This window comes from Heterodontus francisci, chromosome 11, assembly GCF_036365525.1.
Source record: "Heterodontus francisci isolate sHetFra1 chromosome 11, sHetFra1.hap1, whole genome shotgun sequence".
NCBI classification, from domain to species: domain Eukaryota; kingdom Metazoa; phylum Chordata; class Chondrichthyes; order Heterodontiformes; family Heterodontidae; genus Heterodontus; species Heterodontus francisci.
Genome location: NC_090381.1, coordinates 94,328,269 through 94,340,947, shown reverse-complemented (window position 1 = coordinate 94,340,947; position 12,679 = coordinate 94,328,269). Strand labels below are relative to the sequence as shown.

The 12,679-nt window shown below is 41.1% G+C and overlaps 1 protein-coding gene across 11 annotated transcripts in view; it reads right to left on the bottom strand.

Annotated features, from left to right (window-relative positions):
- trip12 (thyroid hormone receptor interactor 12) overlaps positions 1-12,679 on the bottom strand; it is a 185,762-nt gene that overhangs the window by 32,367 nt on the left and 140,716 nt on the right. For 9 of the 11 annotated variants that reach the window (XM_068042545.1, XM_068042547.1, XM_068042550.1 and 6 more), the window contains 4 exons: positions 8,346-8,497; positions 7,451-7,638; positions 4,474-4,547; positions 99-298 (listed from right to left, as the gene is read on the bottom strand). In XM_068042545.1, coding sequence (XP_067898646.1) covers positions 99-298; positions 4,474-4,547; positions 7,451-7,638; positions 8,346-8,497 — 614 coding nt within the window. The remainder of the gene's footprint in view (positions 1-98; positions 299-4,473; positions 4,548-7,450; positions 7,639-8,345; positions 8,498-12,679) is intronic. The other 2 variants (XM_068042551.1, XM_068042553.1) reach the window with 1 other exon arrangement.

Here is a 12,679-nt window from a genome sequence, read left to right as displayed (position 1 = left end):
TTAGCTTTAGTTTTTAGACATTACAAGGCAACAGGAATTAGCAGGCAAAATTAATGGACCAAATTTTTAGTAAACTGCTGGATGCATCTAATACATACCATATTGTATGGGTCTTAGTCCATATTCCTGCCCTTCCTAATGGGTTACTTTCATCATCCGTGGACTCCCTCTCTTCATCAGCTTGCACGCTGAACTGTCTGACAGCCTGGTAAACAGTCATGTTGTAAGGCAGCAAGTGATCTCCTATGTAAAACTGTAGCCTGTGCCTTACACTCCCTGAATTCAAGAATTGGGCAGCCTAAGAGAAAAAAAAAGAGCAAAATGGTAGTAAATCAATTCTTATAAGCAGTTATTTCAAGAATTTGTTAGCCTTGAAGTAAAACTCAATTGCAACACTAAATTGACAAAATGAGTTAGCTCTGTATTAAAACAGCAAGCAATTAAGGTTCAGAAACAGTGGATTCATTCCTACTGAAGATTGAGCAGAGGCAGCTGGGGTGAAATTAAGGTTCAGTCTGAAGCTGGGCCCAGGGCCTCAGGTAGGATTCTCAATGAAGCATACTTAAATAGTCAGAACCTATACCTTGTATTTGGGTAGAGTGGTACCTGTTGTATACAGCCCACTTGAAGTCTAAGTGCTTAGGACAGATAATGGAGGCCAGATTAACAGACTGTAACCAGGCATATGTCGTAGCTATGGTTGATTGGAGAATGGCGTATCAGGGTCAAGGCTGCACTTGCCAGATTGCTTGGAGTGGAAGTGTTGTTACAAGTTTATTTTTTTAATTTTATTTTTTTATTTTTATTTAGAGATACAGCACTGAAACAGGTCCTTCAGCCCACCGAGTCTGTGCCGACCATCAACCACCCATTTATACTAATCCTACACTAATCCCATATTCCTATCACGTCTCCACCTGCCCCTATATTCTCCTACCACCTACCTATACTAGGGGCAATTTATAATGGCCAGTTTACCTATCAACCTGCAAGTCTTTTGGTGATGGGAGGAAACCGGAGTACCCGGTGAAAACCTACGCAGACACGGAGAACTTGCAAACTCCACACAGGCAGTGCCCAGAACTGAACCCGGGTCACTGGAGCTGTGAGGCTGCGGTGCTAACCACTGCGCCGCCCACTTCTCACTTCTAAAATTAGCAGTTAAAGTAATTCACCTCATTAAAATCCACTTATAGTCCAGCTATAGAGAGATACAACAGTGCTTCTTTTGGTTTCTATACTGTGGGCTTTCAAAGTTGAATCAGGCTAAATGTATGAAGGAAAGTGTGATTCTGGTCAGCCTATCCTTACAGGTCATATCAAAATTTAGCAATGGCACAAAGATCGGTGGCATAAGTCATGTCAGATGAGAACACAAAACTAGAGACCGTCATAGATTAAGTTACTGTGCAAAACTCTGGCAGATGGATTTCAATGCAGGTAATTATTAGGTCATTTGTTTCAAACCAAAGAAAGGATGGTAATTTTTTTTTTTAATGGTGTCATGCAGACCCCCACCAGCCAAGAATGAGGCATATTAATTTTTGTCATATGAACATAGATTTTAAACTGTTGCTGGAGTGAAGTAATAACTGGTTTGAAGATCACCAGACATTTGGCTGGAAGAACATTTGCATGTTGAGACAATGCTTGGACAGACAAAGGAATTGCTCACTAATTCAATTAACAGGGATTGGTCTGACAATGATACCACATCTTGTCGCTAAGAGACAGTCCTACACCCCATCCACAGAGCCTTGAAATCCACAAACCTCGCAGGAGAGACTGTTCCCAAATAAGGAGCTAGTCACATGACTAACCTGCTGAGCAACCTGGGTTTTTTTTTAAATTGTGCCAGAGAAAGGAACAGAAGGAAGTGCAACTGAAGCTGGAACAAGGAAGCCACTCTTTCACTTTCTCCCAAGCCACCAGACCCACGAAAAAGACATACAAACCTCGAGAGAAAAGACTCAGACATTGAAACAAGCTGAAGCGTGACTGGGCCCTAACCAACAGCGGGATTTTTTTTTATTCGTTCATGGGATGTGGGCGTCGCTGGTTAGGCTGGCATTTATTGCCCATCCCCAATTGCCCTTGAACTGAGTGGCCATTTCAGAGGGCATTTTAAGAGTCAACCACATTGCTGTCGATCTGGAGTCACATGTAGACCAGACCAGGTAAGAATGACAGATCTCCTTCCCTAAAAGACATTAGTGAACTAGATGGGTTTTTTACAACAATCGACAATGGTTTCATGGTCACACTAGACTAGCTTTTTTAATTTCAGATTTATTAATTGAAATCAAATTTCACCATCTGCCGTGGTGGGATTCAAGCCCATGTCCCCAGAGCATTAGCCTGGGCCTCTGGGCTACCAGTCCAGTGACATTACCACTATGCCACCACTTCCCCATTTAGTGGCAACCAAAGACTCCACACTGAACTTAAAGGACTGTAAATATCTAACACATATTGCCTTTATTCTTTTTACTTTTTCTTTCTCTATCTGCGTCTGTTTAATTGCATATGCATGCTAGCGTGGTCGCGTCGCATATTCACAGTCATTGACCGGATTAGAGTTTAAGATTAATAAACTTCTACCTTTCTTGGTTAAATCTAAGGAAACCTGTCTGATTGCTTTGCCTTACAATTGGAGCAGTGAAGGTGGAGCTAAAACACTGTCTAAGCTTACACCCGGTTATGGTTAAACCAGGCAAAGGCTGAAAGGGAACCTCTAGACCCCTTCTCACTTGGTCCTAACAATGGTGAAATGCTAGGAATAGCGGAGGTTGAAAAAGATTTAAGGATCCATGTATGCACATCACTAAAATGTAGTAGTCAGGTGCAACAAAAAACAAAAAGGCAATGGAATGTTAGCTTTCATCTCTAGAGGGTTGGAATATTTGACAGGGAGGAAGTTTGCTTCAGCTGTATAAAGCCCTAGTTAAAGCACACTTGAAGCACTGCATAAAGTTCTGGGCACCACAACATAGAAAGGATATAATGGCCTTGGAAGGAGTACACTGCAAATTCAACAGGTGGTTAGCGAGTGTTAGATTATGAGGAGAGACTACTAACTAGGCTGGTGTTCCCTGCAATAGAGAAGGTTAAGCTGCAATCTGTTTGAAGTTTAATAATTTTGATAAGAATTGTTAGGGTAAAGAGAGAGAAACCTGCAGGAGAGTCTTCGACAAAAGCGACAATCATAAAATCCGAGCAAGGCCATTCAGGAAAGAAGTTAAGAAACACTTTACATGTAGGTGAAACCCTCTCCCAAAATAGCAGTCGATGCTAGCTCCATGAGTAACTTTAAACTTGAGATCCATAGATTTTTGCTAGTCAAGGGTATTAAGAGATATGGAGGCAAGGCGGATGGATGCTGTTAGAATACAGATCAACCATGATTGCACCGAATGGCGGATCAGGCTCGAGGAGTTGAATAGCCTACTCCTGTTAGTAGGTTTTAAAATACTCCTGCAATTTATAAAGCACTTGATATTTGAATACAGTAACAGGTGCAAGGACACAAGGAACATTAAGAAAAGACCAATTTGTGGAACTGACAGGACAAACCATTTAAAGGGAAAAATGTAGGTGATTTCATTTGAAGGTTGTTCCAGAATTTATTTAGTTACACTAAATTGCATGTAATATGCTTCAACAAGCTTACAATTCTTTCAACATCTAGCCTTGCTCTATCAAAATTGCACCATCTTGTGGCAAAGAAGCACATTAGCATGTTTTAACAACTATTTAAATCAAGATTTCACCACATTCTGGCACCAGACAAAACAGCAGGAAAAAATAAAATCAAACTTAACCAGGAACACAGTAGGCAAAGAACTGCTGCCACTGATACTCCAAATCTATTATGGGAAGCTGGATTAGTCATGACTTCCAAGATAACATCTGAATTTTACCTAGACCAAAACAACCAACGACTAAACAACTGATCCACTTTTGAGACTATTCAATTGTGGGAGAGAGTCATCAGCCCAATAGCAAGATAATAGCAGGAAATTCTCCAAAACAATGAGTACCCAAGCATTGCTTTCAAGGATCAGACACCAATGCAAAACTTTCAGAACTAATGCAATGGATACACTGAACCAGGACTGCATGAATAGTTTTATTTTTTATTGAACTCTTCTCATACTAGTAGTCCTTCCATATCAAAAGGAAAGCCTCAGTGATAAAATTCTGTTTTGCAATGTGATCAAGAATGTACACATCATATGGAAACATGAACAGTTGTATAAATAATTCAGTTGTATGAATAATTCAATTTACAACATTTTCTGAAGCACCAGTCTTATTACTTACAAAGCAAGTTAACAGTTGGATTAACTCAAGCAGTTAACAGCACCATTACCCTCGAGTTTTGCCTTTATGGTCGTCAGACCCAATCATCAACTTTGATGACAACAAACACTACTGTTATTTCTAGATTACGAACACAAGAAAGAGACTTACCAATGACTCATCAATTTCATCATCTGAACCATCATCATCACTGTCTTCATCTTCCTCACGTATTCTTCCATATCCTTGAATTACAGAAATGTGATGTCAACATGAGCCCCCCTGGTTTCAGACCTTAGAAAAACCATAGACTGCTGGAGATAAGACTAACTACACCAAAGCAACAAGAATGAAGCTTGACCAAAAACTGCGGTGCAATGAAGCCCCAACTGCAAACTGGTAGGATACAGGCTTACATCCAACCTTCTCAATTTCAAGCTCCTGAGCTTGGCTGTTCAACTGTGGGGAAGTGTCAAACATAGGCCAGAGAGGGAGGGGAAAACAAGTGCAACACTGCTCAATCTCCAAGCTGCTGACTTCAGAATTAACATATGAGCAGCTACCAATAGATTTTTTGGACAGGGATGATGCATAGAAACAAAATATCTGACAGGGAAAAATATTTCAAACACAAGAATCTCCATCGAAAACTGAACTCTGACCACCATATTGATAAACCTTTGGGGAAAGGGCTTAAGAGGAAATGAGTCACTATAAATGAAATTTACATTTTTCACAACAGGTTTCGCATGCTTAGTTGTAAATCTATTAATCTTGTATCTATAGCCATTCATTCTAGACCCAACTACTTGATGCCATGCGCTTCTATCCATCTAGATAGAAGTGTTTTAAACAGATCATCCATCAATATGCATTGTTCGAATGGAACCAACCCCAGATTTTCAACATTTCACAATTGTACTTCCTCATACTGGGCAGAATCCTAGTGAATTTGTATTTTCACCTCTCAAGCTTCAATAGCACAAACACGCTACCCACCCCGCCCCATAACTTGGACTCCTATACTACAAGCAATACTCTCAGGTCTTGGGATTTTATAGTCAGAGAGATACAGCACCAAAACAGGCCCTTCAGCCCACCAAGTCCACGCCGACCAACCACCCACTTTTATACTAATCCTACATTAATCCCATTTTCCCTCTCACATCCCCACCTTCCGTCAATTCTCCTACCAATTACCTACACTAGGGGCAATTTTTTTTTTTTTTTTAAATTACAATGGCCAATTTACCTATCAACCTGCAAGTCTTTGGCACGTGGGAGGAAACCGGAGCACCCGGAGGAAACCCACGCGGTCACAGGCAGAACTTGCAAACTCCGCACAGGCAGTACCCAGAACCGAACCTGGGTTGTTGGAGCTGTGAGGCTGCAGTGTGGTAGGTTTATCATTAATATTTGGCTTTTAGCTTCTATGCTTAGTGCGATAAAATCTAGAAGGCCATAAACTTTTCATGACCATAACAAGCTGAGGTGCTGCCTTTAATGTCGTGTGAACCTGTACCTTCAAATTCTCCCTTTTCACATCACTGAGCCTACTTCCAGAGAAGTGTTCTTTTTAACCAAAATGCATCACATCACATTTAGTGACACTGAATTTTTAAGTCAATTTTCCCCATCACTACCCCTGTGCAGCTTCCTTTGGTTTTCTAAAGAATTCATAGATTTTTTTGTCAACAAATATTTGACACTACCCTCTTGAGGCTTACATCTATATTCAATATATATATATATATCAAACAAAAATGGCCCCAGAACTTAACCCTTTGGGACACCACAACCCACACTGACAAACTGCTCTTTATGCCTATTGTTTTCTCTCTTTCAACCCATTTAGAATAGAATTTGGTATCCTCCCTCTAACTCTATACCTGTTAATCTTCGAGAAATCTCCCATGCGGTACCTTTGCCAAAGACTATCCGAAAGTACATGCAGTTACATCCACTGCACTTCCCCCGTTTACCATGTCCATAATTTGTGAAAGAATTTTGAGGTCTGTCAAGCAGAATTGTCTCTTTCAAAATCAAAGCTGGCCAAGCTTTATCTTGATCAATACACATAGTAATTTCATTCTTAGGCACTTCAAAACAAAACCTTGAACAGCTGTTATAATTGACCTGCAATTTGCCAGATTTTCTCCAACTCCTTTTTAAAAAAATGGGTACTACTTGGATCATTCCTCAGTCTTCCAGCACACATCCACATACTTAGCATTGCTAACATATATCTAAGGCACTGGCAATTTCCTCCCTCATCTCCCACAGGATCCTAGGATGTATTCGGTCAGGCTCCAGTGCTTTGCTTTCCTTTCGACAAACTAACTTCTCCAAAATTTTCCTTTCATCCATAATATTGTTTGCAACCACTTCAGGATTCCCTCTCCACCAATATTCTTCTCTTTAGTAAAGATAATTACTGCATCTGGGTACCTAATAAATGCAAAGTTGGAGCATAACTATATAAACATTGATCTGCCAGGACACAGGTGTACTGTTTGATAGGAGTATACACAGATCTCAATTTCAGCTAGTGAGACATTGAAGAGCCTAGCTGAGATACCTGCAACTAGGAGAACAAAGTCAAACTAGCTCATTTTTGTCCATTTGCTACTGTCTAGTTACAAAGAAGCATTGACAGCAACCCAAGGACATGCTATTGGCTTGTCCTTCACCCTTTATCTGTGGCAGATTTATGCTCTGTACTTAGATTTGTAGCAAATCAAAGAATCAATCAGAACAAACCACTAAGAATACAAAATACTTCTAAACTGCAGATTCAGGACCTTCATCTTGCATGACTGAAGGATCACAGTTTTAAAAAGTAACCAGCTTTTCAACAGATTCTCTTAATTCTAGTCTAGCTCTTCATTGATTGTCAGTATTTGACAACACTATGTAAATACTACATCAAAAACTCACATTGAGTTAAGCAGGTTATACCATCTATAAAATAGGAAATGCATTAATTACATTTCCTCTTTGCAAAAACGTCATTAAATTAAAAATGAAATTTAGACATTCAACTGTTATTTTGCCAAAACTCCACTACCTTCACATGGATTTTTACTGCATAATCAAACTTGAACATTGCCTGCAGCACAACACAAAAGGTAAGAAAATAAAGTTTTACTGCTTAACACAGAAATAAAGCAGCCACCACCTCTGACGACAAGATAGCGCTCAATAGCCTGTACTAAAGCCAATGGATCGATCTTCACAGGACCACCCTTCCACTGCTTGACATTGGTACTGTCTGGATGTCTCTGCAACTGACATTTTAACTGATGTGTATTGAAGAATTTCAAGGCCTGTGATCCCCTGTTGAACAAAACAAAGATTTTTCTTTTTAATTGCAAAGGGTGAAAAACATTGAAAAATGCTTTTTGATGGACATTAATTTACAGAATTTGTTAACATTACACAAACAATGCAAAGGCAACTAAAACTTTCAATTATATCAAACAGTTGGTCTCTGCACATAAACCTAACAAGACAAAACAGCGCTTTCAAAAATATCCTGGGTTATATTTTTGGTCCATCAGATTACCCCACAGAATAGTATCAAATTCTAGATACAGACTACACGTTCCAAGTTTCAGCCTTCCTAACCGTAAAAGGCTGATTTTAACACTGGCAAAAATCAGTTGGGCAGGCGGTTAAAATGGCCACAGCAGCTTAGCCCCTCCAATCCCGCTGGCTCCCCACTTGAGCAGATGAAATGGGACTCCGACCATTAATTGGAGGACTGACTGGAATTTCCTCCCAAGGCCTACATAAGGAAGCTGTGGCTTCTTTGCTAGGTTAACCTGGCACAAGGGGAGGTGGGGCCAGAAAGTAGTTAACTTTTTTTTTTAAATTTCCTTGAGGGCGAATAGTAGCAGGTGTGCGCCTGGTTCCACAGGAAAACCATGGGCTTTCCCTCCCCGAATATTATACCCTATTTTTTGTATATTAACTGCCTAACATACCGACCTTTAAATTGTAACATTCCATTTAGCAAAGTCAAATTAATACACAATACATACCTACTTCCTGTTCCATTCCCACTTGGAAAATCATGCACCTTCACTGGAAATTGCTCCATCTGGCTCAGGCAGTTGTTCATTTTGTGCACCAGTGCAAGTAAAGGCCCATTGCCAAGAGGTTCTAGTCGACCAAGGGGTTCTTCGCCTGGAGGCTGCAAGGTTAGATTTGAAGTATATAAAAATCCATAATCCTCAAATTATTATATTTCTCTCCAATCTTCAGAGCTAACATTCCTTCAGTTAACAATTATATTTCTTGATTGACCAGATTTTGAAAAAAGTTATATGGGAGGAGCTACAATCAACACCTGGTACAGCAGTGATCTAGCCAACATTCAAAAAATTCTCCTGAGACAGAACAGTTTGAAAGACAGGCAGCTGAAAGCTTTGAGTCAGTCGTCCATTTGAGGGCAGAGAGCTTTCAACTTAATAGTACACGTAGTACTCACAACTTATATTACATTCTGTAAGTGTGCTAAGTTATAAACAGGCTTGTGACAGAAGGAATACTTAGCAAGCTACTCGATCCTGTTGTTCATATTGTAACCTATCAGTTGATGTCCTGTGATGTTGGAAGTGGAGAAAAATGCAAGTCTACAAATCCTTGGCCAACAAAAAACACCAAAACACCATGGCAATGTACCTACATAATTAAAAGAGGTATATTTTGTATTTACAGCATCAGATTTTTCAAGTGTGTCACAAATCTGTTGGTCAACGAATTCTGCCTCAAATGACAAGCTTGCATTGACCACTAAAGACAAACCAAATACACGATGAGTAAGAAAAACCATCAGCCAAAAATCACTCAATTTTTCCTTAAGCAGTGATCTTGACTGCACCAAGAAACCAAAATGTACAGTAAAAAATAAAAGATATAAACCGTTAAATCAGCAGAATGAAATAGCATTACCAAGAATCATAAGAAGAAATATACTTTCCCACTGAGCACTTGCACTGTGATTTGGTCCTGGGTCTGTAGATCAGGCCTTTGTTGGGATTTGTTTTTGATGCTATATTTTCTCACCTCTGGCTGGACACTGCATATGTGCACCCCTCAGTTGGAAGGAGAGTGAACAGGCAGAGTTCGAGGTTTTGAAAGCTGACATGCAGATTTCCCTCAACAGAAAATTACCAGTCTTAACTTTCATTCAAATGTTTTAAAACCACATTGCTAGGAGGAAGAGAACTGAGGAAACAAGCTATGGCCAAGTCTGAAGAAGCAGGCAGTTTGCAGACATATATATCTCAAACTAGTGTTGGCAAGCTAGTCAGACCTCCATTTGTACCAGAACAGCCAAGAAATTTGGAAAATACCAACATTTTAAATGTCACCATATCTTTCATTTAAATATTTTACTCAAATCAATTTGTAAGTGTGCAGCCTCCTCAGATTGTAGCACCTTCCCTCTTCCAACTTCAATATAGTGAGAATTTTACCAGTCTGCATTGAACCCAGGTCAGTTAATCGAACAGATAAAAATGAGGACCTAATAAAGGCACTCCACTCAAAGTTATCACCCTCTTAAAACGTACATGCAGTACTTCCTAGGCATTAGCAAATTTCTTAACTCCAGGTTTTACCCTGACCACGAACCTGCACCAGTAACTTTAAATAGCAGAACAACTGGCCAAAATACATGGCTACTGCCAGCCAAATTAAACTATTGCTGTTGCTCAGCAATGCAACATGGCTGTCAGTTTCCCCCCACCACCTCCCCCCCCCCACCCCCAAGGATGTGCACATCACTGCCAATACAGCATTTATTGCCCATCCCTCCTTGTGTTAGGATGATGGCAAGTCTTTTTCCTGAACTGCTGTAATTCTTGTGCTCATGGCACTCCCATGATTATGTTAAGCAGGAAATCCAGGATTCTGATACAGCAATGAAAGAAGTGACTTATATCCAAGTCATTAAGTGTCAGAGGCTACTAAAGAGGGAAGTGTTGTAAAAACAGCATTGAAAAGTTGCTGCAGTGCATCCTATAAATGGTACATAGGAACATTGCTGCATCAGTGATAGAGACTTTGATACAGTCCAGTGACAAGGGCACTGATTAAATAAACTGGTGTGTCCTGGATGGTGCCAATCTTGTAGTGTTACTGCAGTTCCACCCATCTACGTGAATGGCGAATATTTAACATCATTGCAGACTGGAGACTTATAAATAGTTAGGATTTGAGCCAGAGTACCCAATCTCTGGCCTACTGTATTCTCGCAACTAAACTGTTGATTTGGCTGGTCCAGTTAAGCGGCTGGCAAGTGATAACCTAAGGATGCTGATGGGGACTCCACAATACACAGGGAAAGGTACAGAAGGCATTTTTATTTTTAGTGTAAGTTGTACTGAGAGGTTACCTGTAATAGACAGTAGATTGCATTGTAGAAGTCATTACAAATATAAACAGTCCCTATCTGATCAAATAACACCATGGGAAATGGACAGGGTGGTTAAACATGTGCTGACACTGGGAGGGGAAACTTTCAACTCCGATGAATCACCCGAAGCCTGCAGTTTCCTTTTTTTTTTAAATACCCAAGCACAGACATGGCTTGATCTCTGAAGTACTTAAGATTTTAAACTCTACAGTTATTTATATGGACTCATGGGTCAGTCACTAATGCTTAAGTTAATTTTAGCTCATCTGTAAAATAGTGGACAGAATCAGTCTTGCAATGTACAAAATACAACAAACTTGACAATCAATTCATTCTGGAGGCCAACAGAGCCTGCTTAGAGACTTGTTAACTAATCTGGTGGGTGATGCTAATAAGGCCATATTTACTATCCATTCCTAGTTGCCTTGAGATGGTGACGGAGCAACCTCTTGAAGAACTGCAGTCTTGATAATGTTTCCCCAGTCACTTAACACAGACAAGCATTTCATCACAACAGTGTCTCACTACTGATCAACACTGACGCATCAGTTGACGCTATTTTCATTAATCATAGAAAGTATAAGGCACAGAAAGAGGCCACCTGGCGTATCGCGTCTGCGCTAGCCAAAACGATGAGCCACCTAGTCTAATCCCACCTTCCAGCATTTGGTCCATAAGCCCTGCAGGTTATGGCACTTGAGGTGCTCATCTAGACACCTTTTAAATGAGTAGATGGGGCCGACCATGACTCATGGCCCTCCTTCCTTGGGCGCTATGGCATTGGAAGGATGAATGAGAATGGACAGACTGCTTGGGTTGTGTACCTATCACAACCTCTGCATCACCAACTCGTTCTTTCATACTAAACAGTCACCAGGTTTCTTGGAGGCACCCAAGATCACATCGCTGGCACCAGCTGGACCTCATCGTCACAAGGCGAACCTTTTTAAACAGCATTCAAATCACACGCAGCTTCCACAGTGCGACACTGACCACTCCCTGGTGTGCAGCAAGGTTAGACTCAAACCAAAGAAGCTGCATCACTCCAAGCAGAAGGGCCGCCCGCGCATCAACACTAGCAAAATTTCATATCCACAGCTGTTAGATAAGTTTCTAAATACACTTGAAAAAGCCCTTCAAAACACTCCTACAGGGGATGCGGAGATCAAGTGGGCCCACATCAGAGACGCCATCTATGACTCAGCAATGACCACCAATGGCAAACACGTGAAGAATACAGACTGGTTTCGTTCTCACTTTGAAGAGCTGGAACCCGTCATAGCCACCAAGCACATTGCACTGCTGAACTACAAGAAAGCCCCCAGCGAGTTAACATCCGTAGCACTTAGAGCAGCCAGAAGCACTGCACAAAGAACAGCCAGGCGCTGTGCAAATGACTGCTGGCAACACCTATGCAGTCATATCCAGCTGGCCTCCGACGCCGGAAACATCAGAGGAATGTATGATGGCATTAATAGAGCTTTTGGGCCAACCATCAGGAAGATCACCCCCCTCAAGTCTAAATCAGGGGACACAATCACTGACCAACACAAGCAAGTGGACTGCTGGGTGGAGCATTACCTAAAACTGTACTCCAGGGAAAATGTTGTCACTGAGACTGCCCTCAATGCAGCCCAGATTCTGCCGGTCATGGATGAGCTGGACGAACAGCCAACAAAATCAGAACACAGTGATGCCACTGATTCTTTAGTCAGTGGAAAAGCCCCTGGGAAGGACGGCATTACCCCTGAAATAATCAAGAGTGGCAAGCCTGCTATACTCTCAGCACTGTACGAACTGCTTTGCCCGTGCTGGATGAGGGAGCAGTATCACAGGACATGCGCAATGCCAATATCATCACCCTCTAAGAACAAGGGTGACCGCGGTGACTGCAACAACTACCGTGGAATCTCCCTGCTCAGCATAGTGGGGAAAGTCTTTGCTCAAGTCGCT